This window comes from Colius striatus, chromosome 13 (assembly GCF_028858725.1).
Source record: "Colius striatus isolate bColStr4 chromosome 13, bColStr4.1.hap1, whole genome shotgun sequence".
Classification (NCBI taxonomy): Eukaryota; Metazoa; Chordata; class Aves; order Coliiformes; family Coliidae; genus Colius; species Colius striatus.
This window is the reverse complement of record NC_084771.1, coordinates 11,761,775-11,781,751: the sequence shown is the minus strand read 5'-3', so window position 1 is coordinate 11,781,751 and position 19,977 is coordinate 11,761,775. Positions and strand designations below refer to the sequence as shown.

At 58.7% G+C, this 19,977-nt stretch overlaps 1 protein-coding gene across 3 annotated transcripts in view; it reads left to right on the top strand.

Moving 5' to 3' along the window:
• The window catches only part of DLG3 (discs large MAGUK scaffold protein 3), a 71,523-nt gene extending 52,081 nt beyond the window's left edge, over positions 1–19,442 (top strand). For 2 of the 3 annotated variants that reach the window (XM_062006352.1, XM_062006351.1), the window contains 13 exons: positions 753–909; positions 1,074–1,176; positions 6,024–6,138; positions 9,093–9,269; positions 9,734–9,809; positions 10,398–10,497; positions 13,227–13,268; positions 13,911–13,961; positions 14,723–14,824; positions 15,016–15,188; positions 15,697–15,806; positions 16,751–16,842; positions 18,440–19,442. In XM_062006352.1, coding sequence (XP_061862336.1) covers positions 753–909; positions 1,074–1,176; positions 6,024–6,138; positions 9,093–9,269; positions 9,734–9,809; positions 10,398–10,497; positions 13,227–13,268; positions 13,911–13,961; positions 14,723–14,824; positions 15,016–15,188; positions 15,697–15,806; positions 16,751–16,842; positions 18,440–18,546 — 1,405 coding nt within the window. In that variant the 3' untranslated portion in view covers positions 18,547–19,442. Of the gene's footprint in view, positions 1–752; positions 910–1,073; positions 1,177–1,304; positions 1,384–6,023; positions 6,139–9,092; positions 9,270–9,733; positions 9,810–10,397; positions 10,498–13,226; positions 13,269–13,910; positions 13,962–14,722; positions 14,825–15,015; positions 15,189–15,696; positions 15,807–16,750; positions 16,843–18,439 lie in introns of those variants that run through there. The other variant, XM_062006353.1, reaches the window with a different exon arrangement.
• The last annotated feature ends 535 nt before the right edge of the window (positions 19,443–19,977 follow it).

The window sequence follows — 19,977 nt, the reverse complement described above, 5'->3', positions numbered from 1 at the left end:
AGGCACAGGGTTGATCAGGCTGCTGAGCACACTGTCAGGTCCTCGATCCTTGTGGTACCCACCGGAGCAGCCAGGATCCATCCGGTCACTGCCACGGAGGCGCTGATGGTCCCCAGCATCGTGTTGGATGACAGTCACCACCAGCCTGTGCTAATTGTCTGGCATTTATTCCTTCGTACTTTAATCCAGTGCTTGAGCTCAGAGCTGCTGCTGCTGCTCCCATCAGACTTTGTTTCCCAGGCGGAAATTGACGCAGGAGCTGTGCGATGCCAGGCAGCCTCTCTGCCTCTGCCTGCCTCTTTTTTGAGCTGTAAAACAATTGTCATCATCGGCAAATCTCAATCTTTGAGCCGCACAGGGCCTGTGGTGTGGGAGTGTGTGGGGTTGCAGGCACGCTCACCACCCTGTGTGGGTGTAGAGGGGCCTGATCCCCCTCTCCTGGCACGACCACAGCGTCCTCGATGCCGAGACTCACAGCATCCGCTGCCGCCTCGCAGTCTGATGTTTCTGTGTGTGATTTCACAGTGGATGCTCTGTCTCCATCTGTGCTCTGTCTCATAGCAGTCGTGCAACTGCCCGCACCTCTCCCGGTTTATCAGCCTCCTCGATGCTGAGGGCTGAATCATGCCAGGTGGCACTCGGGGTGACTCCAGCCCCGCTGCTGTGCTGGGAAGCTCAGGCATGGCCCACCCTCTCACCAGCTTTGCTGCCTCTCACCCTCATGTATCCATGTCCCGTGTCTGTCCTTCTAGGGAGCCCCGGAAAATCATCCTGCACAAAGGCTCCACCGGACTGGGCTTCAACATCGTTGGAGGGGAAGATGGTGAGGGGATCTTCGTGTCCTTCATCCTGGCCGGAGGCCCTGCTGACCTCAGTGGGGAGCTGCGGAGGGGAGACCGCATCCTCTCGGTGAGTCTTGGGGCTGCCCAGTGCCCCCTCCCGCAGCAGCCCCGCGGGATGGCTGTCCCCTGCCACCCGGGACACAGCTCCGCAGGGTCCATCCCGGTGCCGGTGTGGGCCGGGCTGCGGGGACCCGGTCGGTCCGGTCCAGCGGAGCCGCTGTGTCTCGGCAGGTGAACGGCGTCAACCTCCGCAACGCCACCCACGAGCAGGCGGCGGCGGCGCTGAAGCGCGCGGGGCAGTCGGTGACGATCGTGGCTCAGTACCGGCCCGAAGGTACCGCGGGGCGCGGGGCGGGCGCGGGGCGGCGCGAGGCCGGGGCGGCGCGGGGCGGCGCGGGGGGAGGGGCGCGCGCGGATTGGGCGGGGGGCGGGGCGGCCGCGTCCCGCCGGCGGTGCCTGCGCGGCTTTGTGTGCGGGCCGGCGGCTCCGGGGCTGCTGCGCGGGCCCCGCCGCCCCCCCGCCGCTCCCCCACCCCCTGCAGGTGAGCGCGGCGCCGGCCGCCCCGTCTGCGCCGCCCCGGGCCCGTCGCTGCCCCCGGGCCCGGGCCGGCGCGGTGGGGACGGCCTCGCCGGGAGAGGGGTCGTCTCCGGCGGGGAGGGTCTGTTTGCCGGCGGGTCCCGCTCCGTGCCGTCCCGTGGGGCCTCGTTGCGGGGCCCGGGAGGGATCCGGAGGGGATCGGGGGTGCGGCGGCCGCCTGCTCGTCCTGACGGGCCGCTCTGTTCTGCGCCAGCGCGATGGGCTCCGGGACGGTCACCCCCCGCCGCGACCACCGGGCGGGGCTGGGACCGCGGCCTCGATGCCGGGTGCCGGGTGCGGCTTCATCCCCGGCTCCGAGCGGTTGCCCCAGCGACCGCCCTCCCGTTTATCAAGTCCCCGGGGCGAAGGCGCCGCGGGCCGGCGGTCCGGCGTGCGGCGGGAGGCAGGCGGCGGCTCCGCGGGCTGGCAGCGCGGCCATCGCGGGCGCCGGGGCTGCTGCCGCGCTGCACGGCCGGAGCGGCACCGCGGCGGTTCGCGGCCCCGGCTGAGGGTGCCGCTCCCGGGCCCCGCTGGCTTCCTGCCCCGGCTGCTCTGCCCCTCTGGAGCCGCCCTTCACCTTGTGCCGCGGCTGGGCGGCGTCCTGCGGGTCCCCAGCCGCGGCCGCCGGGGCGCGGGGCCGTTAGTGCCGCCCCGGGCCGTGCTCTGGGTGTGGGGTTTGTTTGGTTTGGCTCTTTTTTTCTTTCTTTCTTTCCAGGAAGCACTTAACATTCTTGTATTTCTGGCTCCCTTTGCCACTTGAGATTTGGCAAAGATGCCAACCAAGAGTGGTTCCTAAAGGACAAACAAGACAAAATGCTTTGAAGCCCCTTTAGGCTAAGGCTGAAGCGTCGGTGCTTTGTAACCCGTGGCTTTCCGGGTCTGCCGTGGCTCCTGGCACGTGTGGGCAGCAGCACCCGGGCTGCAGCCGGCCTGGGAATCAGCGTTGCTGATGTGAAACACAGGCTGTTGTGTCTTGGGAGCTGAGCTCAGTGCTCTGGAGGCTTGGAAGGCCTGAGAGCCAAGGCAAGAGGTCTCCGCAGTGTGAGCCCCAGGTGCAGCTAAGGCTGGGTCCCCATGATGGGACGTGTGCTCCCCAGTGTTTGCTTCTTGGCTGTGCATCATGGTTGTGGAAACAGCTGGAGGAGATGATGATGGAAAGGGACTTTGAGGGTGCCCTTCCTGCTAGCAGAGGCAGAGTATGCTACCTGTCCCTTGTCCCAGGTAGGGCTTGCCTGTGGGATACTGGATGAGTGCATGCATGTTCTGCATCAGACCTTGCTGGGGCTCTGAGGGGGCAGAGAAGCTGCTTGCACAAGTGTTGGGTGACAGGGTACTTTGTGGGGTCCTATGAGGCATTAGCAGTGGAAAGAAGCAAAAACAAAACCAAGGAAGGGTAGAAAGAGGAGCTGCTCTCCTGCCATTCCTCTGAGCCTTTGACCACTATTGGAGTCAAGGAGGAGGCTGTTCTTTGTGATGCTGCTTCCAAGCTGTCTGTGAGGCCCCTTCCCTTGGAGCACTTTGCCCCCTGACCTTTGCCTGATGCTGTTACCAGCACTTGAGTTTGGCAATTCCCTCTCCTCTTGCCTCACACAGCTAACCCTTGATATTATTCCTCACCGGAGAACACAAAACCTCACATGACAGCATTTCTCTGACCTGCTGAAAGGGAAGTGCCAGGGCTGTACAGTGACTTTTAAAAGCCTCCAAGCTTTCCCCATGACTGTGCTCCCTTCCATTTGCTGAAAGCAATTAAATGCTGGGCTGGAGGGGAAGGATGAAGCTAGGTGTAGCTTTTGCAGATGTCTGGGCTGGAGCCTGTGGCCGAGCATCCCTGGGCTCTGCTGTTGGCCGTGTGGAGCCAGCCTGGCCCTGGGTGGGCAGGTTGTGTGCTGGAGAGAGAAGGACATATGTGTGAGGCTTTATGCTGCTCCCCTCTCTGCCAGTGACCTGTCTCCTGGTACACAGGAACCACTGCAGACCTGCTGTCCTGGCTCTGCTGGATATGTTTGAGGTTCAGCACACAAGCATGTGCTGGTGCTGGGGATCCTCTGTGCAAGCAGGAGCTCCCTGCCTGATCTTAATGATCTGTGACCTCTGCACAGTGCAGGGTTGTATCCTGCTCCTGGTGCCAAGCTCACTCACAGTGCAGGATCAGGCCCTGCTCCAGGGACACCCACACCCTGAGAAGGGCAGAGAAACGGGAGGGTGGAGCAGTGTTTTTATCCAGGTGCTGAGTGGGAATAGCAAACGTCCTGGCCCCTCCTGGCATGTGGCACTCACGGCAAGAGGCACCAGGTCACCTGTGGCATATTTTTCAGTCTTGATAAGTGTGTCCTGATCGTGTCTGGCACCTGAGTGCCACGCAGATGCCAGGGAGGTGGGGACCAACTGCATCTCACCTCGCCGATGTGCTGTGGACAAGCTTCCCGGGGGAGTTTTGGCTGTGCAGGAGATCTTCTAGGATGCAGAGGCAAGGTGGCCGTGAGCCAAGGAGCAAAGGCAGGAGTGCTACTTTCTGGGAGTTATCTGCTGGGCATTGTTTGAGAGGCTGCTCCAACATGCAGATATGGGGGGGCTGGTGGCTTCTGGGAGCATCCCTTGCTCACTCCTGGGGTAACTTTGCCTTCTTTGCACTGGAAGAGAGGTGGCAAGTTTGCCTTCAGAGATGGCTGCTTCTCTGCCCTATGGTCAGTGTCTCCTTGGGAGACCTTCCTAGAACAGGGTTACATTTGCACTCCAGGGAATAAAGCCAGAGCAGCCCCTGTGTCCTTCAGGTTGCTGCATCCAGCCTGGCTTCTGCTTCTTTTCCTGTTGGTGGGCTTTTTCCAGCCCCTCCAAGCAGCGTGGCCACTCCAGCAAAGCTGGAAAGTCCCTTTCCATGGAGTGCCCCTGTAGTGGTGGGGGTGTTTGAGAGCTGTACCCCTGGGTTGCATGCAGGGGACGCAGGTGCTGGCAGGGTGGTGACACCCAAAGTTGTCTTCCTGGCATCCCCACCCTGATGCCAGTGGTAGCTAAACCTGCTTTTGCCCTCCTCTGCCTGCCTGATCCCAGGCAGCGCTTCCTCCAAGCCGGGCTTATTGAGAAGGGTGTGATGTGGGGGTGAGGTCTGTGCTGCCAGGGGGTTCAGGATGACTCAGCTGGGTCAGGGCTTGTAGCACCCACCTCAGCAACCCTCCAGGGGAAAGAGCTCTTCTGGAACAAAGAGGGATTACGGAGCAGCAGCTGTAGCCACTTCTAACAGATGCTCCTTTGGGATATGAGCTGATGGGCATTCTGGGGCAGAATGAGCCGTGCTGCAGATGTCGTGGTCCCCTGTGTGGGGTGAGAGGTGTGGAGCACACACAGCTTCCCTTCCTCTGCCAGAAGCTCTGGAAAACCCCTGTGCAGGTTGGCAACTGCAGAAGGGCTGCTTTGGTGTCAGAATTCAGTTCTCCTATAAAATAAGCCTCACCCATGCCTGGCTGTTTCTGCATTTCCCTCAGCTGACAGGAGGGCAGGCAGGGACAGTGGGTGCCCCTTGGCATGGAGGGGAGTGCCTGGTGACCTGTGCAGGCTGACCCTGCCTGGCATGTGGCATATTTAATGTGCAGAGGTGAGGGAAGGTCTTCCTGTGGAGTTCTTGTGGGCCACTTGGCAATTTTTGTGTCTATCACATTTTTTTTCAGTCCTTAAGTAAAAAGGCATCTTTGGCAGCTGGATGTGGGAGGGGGATGCCCAGGTGGGTCCAGGAGAGTCAGGAGCACCAAGCTGTAGCTGCACAAGCCCAGCACTGTGTATGTCTGCACCTGGAGCCATCTCCTCTCCCCTTGCAGGGTGAGGGGCTGCCGCTCCAGCACGCCCTCAGGGTGTTTTCAGCCACATCTAAACAGCAGGGTTGTGGACAGGGCTTTCTGGGCCATACAGCAGGGATGAGACCCGTCCCCTCTTGCCAGGACGTGGGAATGTGACTGCAGTGTGTGCACAGGGTACACAATCCTGGGTGATTACCTGCCGGGTGGGCTGTGGCAGTGCCAGCAGCATCCCTGGTGCCACGCTGCTGCGGTTGCTCACCGCCTGACAAGCCCTCCCTGGTCGGTCCTGGCTGAGCAGAGCCGGTGCCTCCACCCTCTGCGTGCTGCCTCGACCTTTACACTGGGCTGAAGGTCGGGCTGGTGGCGGCTGCTCCCATCCCACGTGGCAGGGAGCTGGTGGCAGCAGCTTCTGGAGGGTTCCCCAGCTCCTCCTGCAGCTCTCTGCTGCTGGGATGTAGGAGTGAAAGGTGGATTCCTCCTCCTTATGGTGATGGGCTCTTTCCCTGCACACTTTGCGCTGCTCTGTAGGTCAGCAGCTTGCTGAGCCCTGTACAGCCATTTCCTCGCTGAGCTGCAACTCAGTAATGGTGGAGGTCTTGGCCCAAGATGCCTGTGCAGGGGTTTGGGGTGGATTTGGGAGCTGCAGCTTTTTCAGCTTTATCCTCCCTCATGTGCAGGGACAGATGAGCTCATGGGTGAGATGCCCCACAGACAGACTGTCACCGCCTCTCGGCACTTCTCAGTTGTGCCCTGCTTGGTGCAGGGGATGGCTTGGGGCAGCTCCTGCCTGCAGTGACCACCTCTCTCCCCACAGAGTACAGCCGCTTCGAGTCCAAGATCCACGACCTGAGGGAGCAGATGATGAACAGCAGCATGAGCTCCGGCTCCGGCTCGCTCCGGACAAGCGAGAAGAGATCTCTCTATGTGCGGTAAGGCTCGGCCCTCCCTGCCTGAGCCCTGCTCCGGGCAGCCAGAGGCAGGTGGCTTGGCTCTGTCCCCACAGAGCGGGTGCAGGGTGGGACGGTTGAGCCCAGGCTGTGCAGCTCCACTGTGGATGGGTGGTTCAGAGGGCCTGGAAGCCAGCGTGGGAGATGCATCGTGAAGCCCAGAGGGTGCAGCAGGGAGAGTGTTGCTTTTGCAGTTGTTCACTGGAGCAAGAGGTTCAGCACTCAAGTGGCTCTTCTGAGGGCTGCTCTGCTTTGGAAAGTGCTGTTGTCCGTCCAGAGCTCTGGGCAGCTGCTGGCCAGGCTGACCCAGTGGGAACTGCTGGGAAACAGGGAAATGCCAGAGATCAGTGCCACTTCTGCTCAGGGCAGCGTTCAGAGCATTCTTCTTGAACTACTCTCTGCTAACAGGCTTCTCCTCATCTCCTGCCATTGCTGCGGCAGGATCTGGCTGCAGGGGAGATGAGCTCTTAGGAGGATTATTGCTCTGAGCCCTCAATGCATTTCTGGTCTGGAGCCAGGTGCAGGGGCAGGCAGGGGTTAAACAACCATGCAGCTCTAACTGCTGCCAAATCCTGCACTGCCATGGCAGCCTCTGTTTGCTGCCTGCCTGCTGCCACCTCCTGCCCAACACTGCACGAGTGGGGTGACAGCTAGTGAGTAATTTTAACTTGGTAATTAAAATAATCCTGTAAATCCTCGCCCTGCACACCCTGTTGCAGCTGAGGGCTGGCAGGAGCCAAGGGATGCTGCTTCCCTGTAGGGAGGATGACAAAGGCAACAGCTTCAGCCTTCATCTCCCACTACATGGCTGCTCCACACAGAGAGGGGTTTCAGGCTGTTGCTGGAGCTGATGCAAGCCCAGTGTGGCAGGAGAGCTCCTGGTTCCTACAGTTCACACCTTCCTGTGAGGCTCTGCAGGCATCTTGCTTGATTTAGCACCTTGGGGCTTTGTGCTGGGGCTGTGCCGTGAGCTGGCTGCTGTGTGGAGCAAACACCTTGCTGGTCCTGCTCTTGCTCCCCTGCTGTCTCATGGACACCCCCATGGGTGGAGCAGGGTTTAGGCTGGGTCCAGCTTGAGCGTGAGTTCCCTGCCTGGATGCTGCATGTCTGGGCCATACCTGTGAGCCAGACAGCTCCCCACTGCCTCTGCTGCTTGTCTCGGTGCATCCCTCCACGTGGCTTTGGCTGCATCCCCTCCCATCCACACCCGAGTGGCTTCAGCCAGGAGCCAGGCAGTGCCTCGCTGGGAGGGTTATCCCAGGGTGAGAGCTTTCCCCCAGCACAGCCCTCCCCGCTCCTGGGCAGCTCCCCAGATGTGCCCTCGCGCTCCCCAGATGTGCAGGCACTGGGCTGCCCCAGCCCTGCTGGGTGGGGTAGTTTCGAGCAGGGTTTTGCTGAAACCAGCTGAGCTGCACAGGACAGCACAGCACAGCAATTACAGGACCTGCTGCCCAACTGCTTGAGTCAGCCCGTGAGCCTGTGCTGCTCCTCACATGCTGCTGCCTGGGCCACAGCCGGGCACCCCGCTGCCCACAGCAGCCGGTCTGGGGGTGCCAGGCCCTCAGCCTGGGTTTTGGAGCTGCAGCTGTGGGGCAGGGACGGGGCAGGGACGGGGTGAGGCAGGTTGGAGCTGCGGCAGGGCAAAGTCCACCTGCGATGGGTCTGTGCTGGGCGGTGACAGGGCTGGTGGGAGCCGTGCCCGCGCACGGGTGGAGGCTGTGCAGGCCCTGGCACGGTTCCCCTGCCCTCCAGCCAAACCATCTGCTCTCCAGGCTGCGTGTGCTGTGTCCAGCATAGGGACAGAGCAGAGTGGCCACGCTGCCATCTGCCCCTGTGCCCCGGGGAGCACCCAGGGTGCTGTGCCCTGGGTGCTGACACAGCCAGGGGCCAGGCCCCAGGAGCTTCACACCTTGGGGAAGCAAATCCCTGGTGCCTCTGGTTTGCAGGTGTCTGGCCCTTGCACACACTGCCTGCCCTGGGAGCTGCTGTGGAGCTGCAGGGTCATGCTGCAGGGCAGGGTGTGTGGTGTGGGCAGTGCCCAGCAGCTGCCTCTGCTTGGGAACCGGCCCAACCAGTTCTCGGCCTTGGCTGCTGCTTCACTCACAATGGTGCTGGCCTCACAGGGACCTGCCAGCTATGAGCAGCCTTATCTTTTGGCCAGGAGCTGCCTGCCAGGACTCTTTGCCTCTGGCTAAAATGCCCTGTGGTGCATTGCCTCTGTCTCCAGTGTGTGAGGGGATGTGCTTGGGTGCAGAGGAACTGAGCGTGAGAGCCGCTCCAACCCTGAGCAACCTGGGAACAGGATGTACCTGGACACGTAGGGGAGACACAGGGCACCTCCCCATTTTAGACCAGGTGCCTTGACCACGTCTCAAGTGCCCTTAAAGCTCCTCTGCTCCATGGGGACCTGCCACACGGTCCCTCAGCCCTCCTGTCTGCATCGTGTGTTTTCAGACCCCCATAGGAATCCCCACAGGGTAAGGGGGTAATGAGCAGGGCAGGGGATGTCCCTTCTGGTCAGCCTTGGTTTGGTTTGTTGCAAAACCCCTCCCCCAGCCAGGGAGGAGGGATGGTGGGGAGCAGCCCTACACCCCATCTCCCCACTGCCTGCACGCTGCTGCTTTCTTGAGGTCACGTGAGCTTCTGCTCACTAACCACAGCTGCCTTCAATGCCTCTGTGGTTCCTCTCACAGCAAAGGCCAGGGGCCAGTTGGTTTGATCCAGTGCTGCTCCTGAGTTGCCCAAGCCAGCGCCTGTGCTGACCCTGCAGTGGGGGGGCTGTGCTGGGGGCTGCTTGGCAGGAGCCTTCCCCAAAGTTTGGGTTTAAATGCTTCAAGGTATGAAGGCAACAGTGCCCCAGGAGGTCAGCAGTGCTACTGCCCTCCTGTCTGGATGTGCTCAGGGAAGGCATTGCTCCTCTCTCTGCTCCTCCACAGAGCCCTGTTTGACTATGACCGGACCCGGGACAGTTGCTTGCCCAGCCAGGGGCTCAGCTTCTCTTACGGGGACATCCTGCACGTCATTAATGCCTCTGATGACGAGTGGTGGCAAGCCAGGCTTGTCACACCCCACGGCGAGAGTGAGCAGATCGGGGTCATCCCCAGCAAGAAGAGGTGAGTGTCCCATCAGCAGGAGCTGCCACATGTGCTGCCTCCCAGAGCTCCCCAGCTCTGCCAGCCCTGCAGCCCTTAGGGTCTGCTCAGAGTGGGATCTCCTGGGCTCTCCCTGGGGTATGGACTCCAGGTGAGGAGGGGAGTGTGCAGACTCCTCTGTGGCCCCCGTGGGGATGGAGAGCTGGTGTTAGACAGGCTGAGGCTGCAATGGCAGTGACAGCAGGCTGCTCCTTGTGTCCTCTGACAGCCTGCCCAGCTCTGCAGCCCAGGTCCCAGGAGATGGTAAGCCACAGGGAAGCAGATGAGCTGGCTGTGAGTGCCCTCAGGTCTGCAGAGTCAGCCCTGTCTCTGTCTTCTCTCTCTGGGAGGAAGCTGCCCCTCACCAATGGGACCAGTGGGTTGAGTGGGACAGAGGGTGCCTGCCTGGGACTAGCAGCTCTTTCTCCCTTTTAACTTCCAATCAGGGTGGAAAAGAAGGAGAGAGCGAGGTTGAAAACGGTGAAGTTCCACGCCAGGACTGGCATGATTGAGTCCAACAGGGTAAGTGCTGCGCTGGGGCACAGCAGGGCCCCCAGAGCCGGTAGCAAGCGTGGGCAGGATGAGTCCCAGCAGCCAGAGCTCCCAGATGGGTGGCTGGAGCAATCCCAAAGCAAAGAGCTGGATCTGCCCCAGGCCTGCATCTGCTCAGCACCAATCTTCTGTGACTGTGTAGGACATGAGCCTGGGATGGTGTGAAAGACCCCTGGTTGGAGTGGTGGGGAGCAGAGCCCATCCCACCACAGCCTGTGGCTGGGAGCTGACTGCAGGCAGCTCATTCAGGTCAAGGTAGCTGCCCTCACCCCTTGCTTGGAGCACTTAGTGAGCAGACAAGGAAGGAGAACAGCCTGTCCACCCCTGCAGAGCTGCTGATTGCCCTGTCAGCTTCCCAGCATCCCTGCCACATGTTTTTTTCCTCCACACTTAATGTTTTTTTTCCCCCTGCATTACAGTTTTCATGTAATCTCCATGACTTCATTCGAGGGTACCTGCCCTGCCACAGCTCCTCATTGTCTCTTCATTTTAATCCTCCCCACGTGCATTAAACCCCATTGTTTTTTCTGCCCTCCCTTCCATCTCCATGTTCTTCAGTCGATCAAAACGAAACGTAAAAAGAGTTTCCGCCTCTCTCGAAAGTTTCCATTTTACAAGAGCAAAGAGAACCTGGCCCAGGAGAGCAGCGGACAGGAACGTAAGTAGCAGCTGGTCAGAGAGGGCAGCTGTGCCACCCTCAGGTGTCCTGCCTCTGGGCCACGGATGTGGCACGTTTCTGTAGCCAGGGCTCCTGGCATGTGCCCGTGTAGGGGTCTGTGCTCCACAGTCGTGCCAGCAGCTAGGGAGAAACCCGAGCTCAGAGCCAAAGCGATGGCTGCAGGGTAGTGCTCTCTTTTCTCTCTCTCATGTTCAACACCTTCATCCTTTCATCCAACTTTACACCCACCTGACCTCCTGCTCTGCCTCCCCTGCTCTCCTTCCTCTGCTGCAGGCTCTGCTCCCTCCCCCATCTGCCAAGGGCCTCCTGGTGAGGGGCTGGGGAATGGCCACTTCCACAGAACCCTAAAGGGCCTGGCTGCACTCCCTTCTGCTCTAGAAGTGACTCACAGCTGCGTATTCCCTTCTGAGAGCCCTTCCTGCAGGCTCAACCCTGTGAGCACAGGGTCTTTGGTAGCCGCTGCAGGTGGTATTTGAGGGTCCCCAGCTCTCACCTGGCAGCACCCTGGGGCTCCCAGCAAAGGCAGGGCGTTCGACTTGCTGCCCCAAATCCCCACGTGGGCAGCACTGGAGCTGCTCACCCAACCCAGCCTGTCCTCCTTGCAGATGCTAAACTGCATCCACTCCTTCAGCAAGTGTCCAGACAGAGCTGTGGCCCTCACGTGTTGGGAAAGAGGAGGTGGGCAAGGCAGAGCAGTGTGTCTGCCCCAGTGCCAGTGCAGTGAGCACATCCCCTCCCCTCCCTGGCTCTCCTGGGTGATGCTGAGTGACAGTGATGCAGAGGCAGGAGGTGAGTGTTGGGCTGCCCTGGGCTTGCCCCCTTCCCTCTGCTGCCTATGCCAGGCTGGTGCCGGCTCCCAGGGAGCTTCACAGCCAGCACAAGCCTCTGGCGTGCAGTGGTTAAATCTATATGTCTGGGCATCTCTTGGAGTGCCTGGATGTGGCTGGGCTCCAGTCTGCTCCGTGCTGGAGCTGAGAGCTTGCTGGGATGCTGCTTTTGGCCAACCCTGCAGCGCAGTGACATATGGCACGGGCATGGGGCAGGCAGTGCTCTGTGCCAGCCCATGTCATGGGCCCACAGCAAGCTCCCTCCCTGAGCTCTGCCACAGTCTTGCAGTGGGGGCTCCTCCTTTCCACAGCCTGTGAAAGCAGTGGGGTGTGGGCAGAAAACACACAGAGGTGGGGGAAAAACGTGCCCCCCTGCCAGGCATCACAGGGCTGTCTGTGCCACGCGTGCTGAGGCTGCTGGGGGGAGCACAGAGCTGCTGCCCCTGCCAGGGCACCCGCCTCAGCCTCACTCACCAGCACCTCGCTGCCAACTGGTGCTGCCCTGACCCTGCCCTCCCCAGAGCCAGGGTGGGCTTTAGGGGCTCTTGGGCAGAGAGGATGAGCTCGGTGAGGGGCTCCAGCCACGCAAGGCGAGGTGTTGGCAGTGGGCTGATGGCATCAGCTCTGAAAACATTTAACCTCACTTGCAGTTGCAGCTCTGGGCCGTTCTGCACTCCTGTCACTAATGCTGGTCTGGCTCTGTCTCCCCCATCCCTCTGACTGCCCTCTCCCGCACTCTCTTCTCTCCCCCTCTTCCCTTTCTTGCTGTCTGTGAAATCAGGACTTCCCTGGGTTAAGTGACGATTATTATGGAGCAAAGAACCTGAGTAAGTGGCGTTTCGATGCGCATCGTTCCCTTTCCGTGGCTGCCGTGCCTGGTGCTGCCGGGGCTGGGCTCTGGCCGCTGTGCTGGGTGCGGGGCAGGAGCGTGGCGGAGGCTGCTCCTCACCCTGCCGCCTGCCCGAGGCTGTGGGGCATGAGGGAACGGGGGTTTGCTTGGGGATGGTGGCTGTGCCCTAAGTGTGCCCAGCTGAGGGCTGCCTGCTGTACCTGGGGTGAGCTCTGTCTCCTCTTCCTCCTGCTGCTGACTGGGCTGGCTGAGCTGGTTTAGCACTCGGAGCCGCTGCCAGCGCGGGTGGGAGATGGCTGTGACCACCATGGGCCCCCTCAGAGTGCGTTGGGTGACAGTGTTTTGAAGTGTTGCCATCTTCCTCTGGGGCACCACGTAGCCCAAGCTGCAAACCAGTGCTGGCAGGAGCCCTGTGGCCCTCCCAGCTGGGAGCGAGTCCCCTGCTGAGCTCTGTGCCCCGAGACCAGTGCAGAGCCTGACTGAGGGCAGGCAGCAGCCAGCAAACCTCTGTGGGGTGGTTGCAGCACTGGGATCAGCCTGAGCAAGCAAAGCCCTCAACTGTGTCCCATCCTGTCACTGTCTTGTCTCTGTGAGTCCCAGCCCCAGAGGTCAGCTGCCCCCTCCCTGTGCTGGTGTGGGACTGTGCCCTCTGCTGTCCTCCCTCTGCATGCTGCACCCACTCTCCCTGCCAGCACCCTCCTCCCTGTGCTCTCCACTGTCCCTCCCATGGCCTGGGAAGCCCAATGCTTGCCCGTGCCTGCCCATCCCCACTGGGCAGCCCCTTCCTGGCATCTCTGCCTTCCCCTGGCACAGCCAGGCCTCCTCCCGCATGCCCCCAGTTCCCCAGCACAGGCTCAGATGCCACCCTGCCCCTGCACTGTGGGCTCATCCCCAGCGAGTGCTGGGCCATGAGTGTTTCGGGAGGCTGGGGCTGCTCTGCCCTGGGTCCATAGCACTGGGTGACAGTCAGGGTGTCCCCGTGCCTTCTGCCCGTGCTCCCTCTGAAGGAGATCTCTCTGGTTGCTTTGCAGAGGGCGTGACATCAAACACCAGTGACAGCGAGAGCAGTTCCAGTAAGTGTCTCACCTGCTCTCCTGCCCCTCTGCACCTGTCTGTGTGTCTGCATGGTTTGGCACTTCCATCTTGTCTTGTCCCCATGGTGGTTGTGTTTGGAGGCTGGTCCTTCCTGCTGGTGACACCAAGGTGCTGGGGACAGGAGCTTCCCTGCTCTCTCCTGGCTGCAGGGGTCTGCTCCAGTCCACAGGGTCCCCCTTTCTCAGTGCCTGCTGCAGGAAGCGGTGGTCAGAGCCCAGGTCTGTGGCATAGCTGGCTCCTGCAGCCCGAGCCTGTACCAGAACATTGGGGTCCAGCTGCAGCAAACGCTCCCTGTGTCCTCAGTGGGTCCTCTAAATATCTGCAGCACATCTGCCCTCTACCCTGCAGGGAGGATGGTGTGTCCCAATGGGCTCTGAGCCCACAGCAGTGGGGAGAGAAACAGGAGGCTTGACCCTGAGCTGAGCTGTGAATAATTAACGTGGCTCAAGGGCTGGTAACTGCATGCCCGTCACACTCTGTCAGCTGGCAGCATGATGGGGCAGCCTGGAAGTGCCCCCGAGCTGTGGGAGGTGGAGGGGCAGGAGCCAGCTGCTCCTGGGGATGGAGAGGCTGGAAAGCTGCTGCAAGCACTCACCTGCCTCTCCCTGGCTCTGTTGCAGAAGGACAAGAGGACACCATCCTGTCATACGAGCCAGTGACGCGGCAAGAAAGTAAGTGCTGGTGCTGAGCTGCCCTGTGCCTGCTCCAGCACAGGCACCTGTGTCCCCGGCACAGCCTGTGTCCCACGACCTGCCGCCCTCCTCTGCCAAACCAGCGCAGTGCTGAGGGAACACAGGGGTACTTGCTGGCAGCAGGGGTGTTGAACATCTTCACCACTACATGGGGCTTTTCCTGCCCTGAATCCTCCCTCTTTAATCAGCAGAAAAGACTTATGACCTGGCCTTCATGACCAAGGGGAGAGATGCAGAGCTAAAGCTGAGCTGCCAGCTGCCCCAGCTGAGGCTGGCATTATCCCTCCCTGCCTCAGGACAGGTTCCTGCTTCAGAGCAGCACTCCCCAGCCTTCAGCATTTAACCTGACTCTATGCACAGTCCCTGCATCCCCTTTCACAGGCTGAGCAGTCCCAGCCTCAGTGGCCTCCTTGCCAGAAGCTGGACCAGACTCTCAGGTGCCCATCACCCTCCCAGCTCTGTGGCATCCTTGCCCAGCTGTTCCAGCTGTCTGGCCCCTGCCTTGAGCAAGGGAGCAGCTTTGCTGATCCACGACTCCAGGGACCTTCCCCAGGGCCACGCAGATGGTTTGGGTCAGATGGGAAGATGCTGGCTGTGACCAGGAGGAGATAAACTGGCAGGGAGGAGGCACCTCTGGGTTCCTGTGCACGTAGGGGAGGCCTGGCTGATGCTATGGGTGGCAGCAGGGTCGCAGCTGCCTGTGGCACAGACGAGCCTCAGGCTGTGGCTCTTGTTCCCAGTTCACTATGCGAGGCCAGTGATCATCCTGGGGCCAACGAAGGACCGAGTTAATGACGACCTCATCTCCGAGTTCCCACACAAGTTTGGCTCCTGCGTGCCCCGTGAGTCCCGGCTGCGGCTCGGTGCCCTTCGGGAGGGAGGGAGGGGAGAGCGGTTGCTCTGCTGCTTGCAGGGTCTGGTCCACGGTGTGGGGAAGGGGCTGGGAGCACGGGTGGGTCTTCTCCTTCCTGGGAGGTTTGGTGGCATCGTGCTGGGTGGGCATCATATGCTCATGGTGCCCCCTCTCCTCCAGACACCACCAGGCCTCGGCGCGAGAACGAGGTGGACGGACAGGACTATCACTTCGTTGTGTCCCGGGAGCAGATGGAGAAGGACATCCAGGACAACAAGTTCATAGAGGCTGGGCAGTTCAATGACAATCTCTATGGGACCAGCATCCAGTCAGTGCGGGCAGTGGCAGAGAGGGTGAGTGGCATGTCCAGCCCCAACTCAGATGCACTCAGCAGTTCCTCCCTCTCCCAGGGTTGCTAACAAAGGGCTGTAGACACATAAAGCAAGCATGGCAGGAGCCTCTCCTCCCTCAGGAGTCCTGCCAAGCCACGTGTCGGCTTTTCTGAGCCGTGCTACTCCACTGCAGTGTCATGCTCCTGTCATCTGAACTGTGTCCTGGCACAACCCCGTGCTGGAGCTCTCAGGGCAGGGTGCCCCAGTGCCCTACTCCAGGCATCTCCTCCCCAGGAGGACCCAGGTGTACCAAGGGCTTGTAAATTGTTTCATGCATTCAGAGAAAGATTCAGTCCCTTTGCATAGCTGCCGTGGGGAACATAAGGCCACTGGGAGCTGGCTTCTGTCTCAGCACTGGTGTTTCATCTCTGGGGCTCCTCTCTTTTGTAAGCACATCTGTGTGAGCAAGCTGTTTTCTGCACTGAGGAGACTGTGTGGGTAGGTCTGATCCCAACCATCTCCTTTCCAGGGGAAACACTGCATCCTGGACGTGTCTGGCAATGCTATCAAGAGGTTGCAACAAGCACAACTTTATCCCATTGCCATTTTCATCAAACCAAAATCCATCGAAGCTCTCATGTAAGTGCAACACCATGGTCTTGTTTCTCCGGGGCGAGTAGCTCTGGCCTTTTGGGGGTCTGTGTGTCTGCTGCCTCTGCTTTTTAGAGAGCAGCAGAAGTAGCTGCTGGTGCTGCACTTGTCCCTTGTTAAGAGGAGCTGGGCCTGTTGCTGTCCCTATGGTGTCCTTCCACATCTAATGCCATGGTGCATCCAGGCTCCATGGATTGCTCTGGCTTAAAAAGCCCTTTATTCTCCCCAAAGATCCATGGGAAATCTAAAAATGCTCCCAAATGTGTCTCCTGTAACCTGCTCACCTGGGCACCAAGTCCAGGCAGGAGAGGAGCTGAGAGCCTGTCGTGTGGATCACAGCTGGATGATGGCTGAGGCAGGACAGCTCTGGGGAGCAGAGGAGAACTTTCCCGTGTGCCTTAGAGAGACCTTCTGCCTGCTCCGCTGCTCTCGGCAGCACAGGCTGGAAAAGGACATTAAGGGCAGCAGCAGCAGAGGATATTGTGTGTGAGGAGATTTGGCAGCTAGAGATGGACTCTGAGATCAGCAGAGACTGATGGGACTCGGAAAACCCTTCCTCCTGCCAGAAGGGGCCAAACTGCTTCATTGGCTGTTGTATGAAGATGAGAGGCCCGAGGCAAGGAGGGTGGTGAGGGGCTGTGGAAAAGCAGGGAGACCTCTGCAGTGGCCTTGCAGTTTGGGTTTGAGTTCACTTTTGTGCTGTGGTAAAGAGGAGAGGGGGGTGGCCATGGAAGAACTGCTGGGAGTTGAGATGAAGTGCAAAGGCAGCAAAGAGCGTGTGGGGAAGGGTCCTGCTTTGAGAGCTGAGTCCTGCACAGCATCCTTTCCTGGTGTGCAGAGGCTTCTTGGGCACCCCAGCTCCATGGGCTGGTTTTGCTTGTCTTCATTGCTAACAAAGAGCCCAGTTTGTCATTGTCTTTTGGCTATGGCAGGGAGATGAACCGGAGACAGACGTACGAACAGGCCAACAAGGTGTTTGACAAAGCCATGAAACTCGAGCAAGAGTTTGGAGAGTATTTTACAGGTGAGTGTCCTGAGCAGGCTTGTATCTGATTGGATTCTTTTACATCTGGTAGCTGTGACCTCTCTACCAGCACTGTCTTACTGAAGGGTCATGAGAAAATGGCCAGCTTCAAAGCATAAAAGAAATGGCCCTTTGCCAGTGAAGGGACTGCTCCAAGATCAGTGGATAAGAGTAAACCAGCTCTAGAGAATGAGACAAGTTGTCAGGCAGGATTTTCTGAGTTTGTGAAAGCTTATTGCCAGCTTCCATAAATAAAGAAGAAAAAACCCCCACCCCAGGCAGGGGAAGCACAGCACAGATTCAGGCTACAAGGCTACAGGAAAAAAAAACCCATCCCTGCTTGGAGGAAAGAGAAGAATTTTGAAGAGTCATTTTAAAGAAAAAAGATAAAAAAATTAGTGACCTAAATGGTGGAGACTATCCTGAGTTATTATAAACCATCTCCCAGAAAAAGACTGGAGGTTTGGCTGCCTTCCTAAGCAGTCTTTGCTGAAGAGCCAGTCAGGAGCTGCCTGGCACGTTGTGCCTGCAGAGATGAGCTGCTCATGACATCTTTGTGCATTAAGGAACTAATGTTTGTAACATGATTAATTCTGGAAAATCATGGGCAGGCAAAGAGACAGAGAAACTCATCTTCCATCTTTCCTCCAGTGCAGTAACTATTTCTTCTAAAGCTGAGGAGTGGTAATCCTGCCAAACCCTGTATTACCCACCTAACAGCTACCAGGGAAAATCTCAAAGCAGAACATTCTCCAAATATAGATCTCAGCTGAGCAAATGTTTGGCTACAAACAGGATAAAAGCTTTCCCCAGACCTCCTGTCCTGAGCAGCAGTTGCAGAGCTGCTGGGTGCTCTTCCAGGCATGTGTCAGGGCTTTGCCAGACCCTCAGCATCTCATCGTGCCTGTGGTGGTGAGTTTGCAGTTGACCTGGGGAGGGAACACTCTTGGCTGTAACCTGTTGTTGAAAGAAGCGTGTAATGGGCAGAAAGATGGTGCCAGGAATTTGTGATGAGGGAACAGAGGTGCTGGAGGACAGCCTGGCTGGGCTGCAGAGGCAGGCTGGATCACCACAAAGTTCTGTGCCTCTGTGTGCATCTTCACCGTGCTTCCTACATCAGGGGCATGTGCTTCATGTTGTGTCTGTACTGACCAGCGAGACTGTGGCTGTCTCTGGGCCAGAGCTCCTGCTGAGCTCCTGCAGCCTGGTGCCTCCCACCCCGCAGCAGCAGCAGCAGCAGCAGCGCCTGAGGGCCCTGAGTAGCCGAGCAGAGGGGTGGGCAGAGCCAGCAGCCCGTGTCACACAGCCTGCAAAGCTGATTAGCAGCGCGGTGCGGAGAGCCCGGCCGGCACCTGGCAGGCGTGGGGAGCTCTGCCAGCGGGATCAGCTCCGGCTAATCCCCTGGGACACGTGGGGTGAGCCCTCCGTGCCATCCCCGGCCTGCCCCGGCTCCCCTGGCACGCGGGTCGCCTCCTTCAGTAACGGTTTGGCTGTGCCACACTGGCAGCAGCCCGCTGGGGCAGAGCCAAGGCCTTTCCCCAGGCTCGTGGCAGGGCTGCCCGGCGCTCAGGCTCTGGCTTCCTCTCTTGCCTTCCAGCCATCGTACAAGGAGACTCTCTCGAAGAGATTTACAGCAAAATCAAACAGATCATCGAGGACCAGTCCGGGCACTACATCTGGGTGTCGTCCCCCGAAAAACTCTGAAGATGTCCCCCAGCTGCTTCCCGTGAGCAGAAGATGTCTGAAGTCCCACCCCAGCCCAGCCCTCTGCCCCGAGGAGGGGGGGATACGAAAACTATTCCTGCCCCCTTTTTTTAGATGGTCGCAAAATTGAGTTTTCTAGTCCTGTTTCTTTTGTTGGGATGAACTCGTCTCATTCATCACGTGACTGTTCCCACCACTCCTGCATGGACCTTCCCACTGCTCCATTAGAGACAGATGAGAACCCATTCAAGGTCGTTTTTTATTATTGTTATTATTATTATTAATTATTATTATTATTATTAACTAAACCAATAATCAAGATGGGAGGAGGCAGCTAAGGACTAACGTGAGAAACAAGTGAAACGGTGGACTCTGAGCACATGAGCCTGGTGTCAGAGCTCCCAGGGGCATTTCTCCGTGTGACTGTCTAGCAGCTCTGAACAGGGCGACAGAAAGGTGGCAGAGAGCCTTTATTTATCTGTATATGTAATTTATATATAATATAGAGAGAGATATTATATATATATTATATATATATATGTATGTGGACTAGGAAACCTTGAGGGACCTCTCTTGAAAGGTATTGTATTCCTGCAAGGATCTTCCTGTGTCCCAGTGGCGGGGTGTGGGGGGTCACTGGGGCAGGAAGAGCTCAGAACGGTACCAGGTGCTTCGGAAGCGTCTCCAGTGGGGACCAGCCCTCTGCCAGCCCTGGGGCCTGAGGCAGGGCAGGGACTGCTGCTCTGCCCAGGCAGAGGGCTCCAGAGCTCCAGAGCAACACAGCAAGGAGCAGCAGCCGCTGTGAGTGAGGCTGGGAGACAGAGACTGAGCAGGAGGCTGCAGAGCGGGAGGATGGATGTTACTACGTATTAAATTGCACATTGTTTCACACCCCACCTTTATGTGTTTGCATGAGAGGTTTCCTTTGGTTCTATTTTTTTAATCTGATTTTAAACCAAAACCATGTTGTGTTGCTGTGTTACTTTTTGTTTTCCTTTCCCATTCTTTCCTTTTGTTAATAATGAACTGAATGGGTGTAAAAATAATCCATTTTTTTAACTTCTTTTTTAAGCTGTGTCTGTTGTAAATAGAATGTAGGTCTGTGGTGTGTAGTTAGGAAATGCTCTACTGGCCCCATGGAGCAAATGTACTGGCAGATGTGTTGCTGTGGAGATGCTGGGACACTGCGCTGGCCCTGTACACAGATGAAGCTGTTGTGGGTTGCAGCAGCACACTGGCACTCCCCTCTGCGTTAGCCACAGGCAGAAGCCCCCAGCTGTGCCTTGGATGGACACTCACACTTTTCCAAATCAGTACCAGAGCTGAAGAACCTTCCTCCCTCTCTTCCACGCTCCGTGCCAAACCCCTGCCTGTGCTGCATGCAGGTGCTGCCGGGGGCTTTCCCAGTGGCGGGGCTTCGTTCCAGCACCG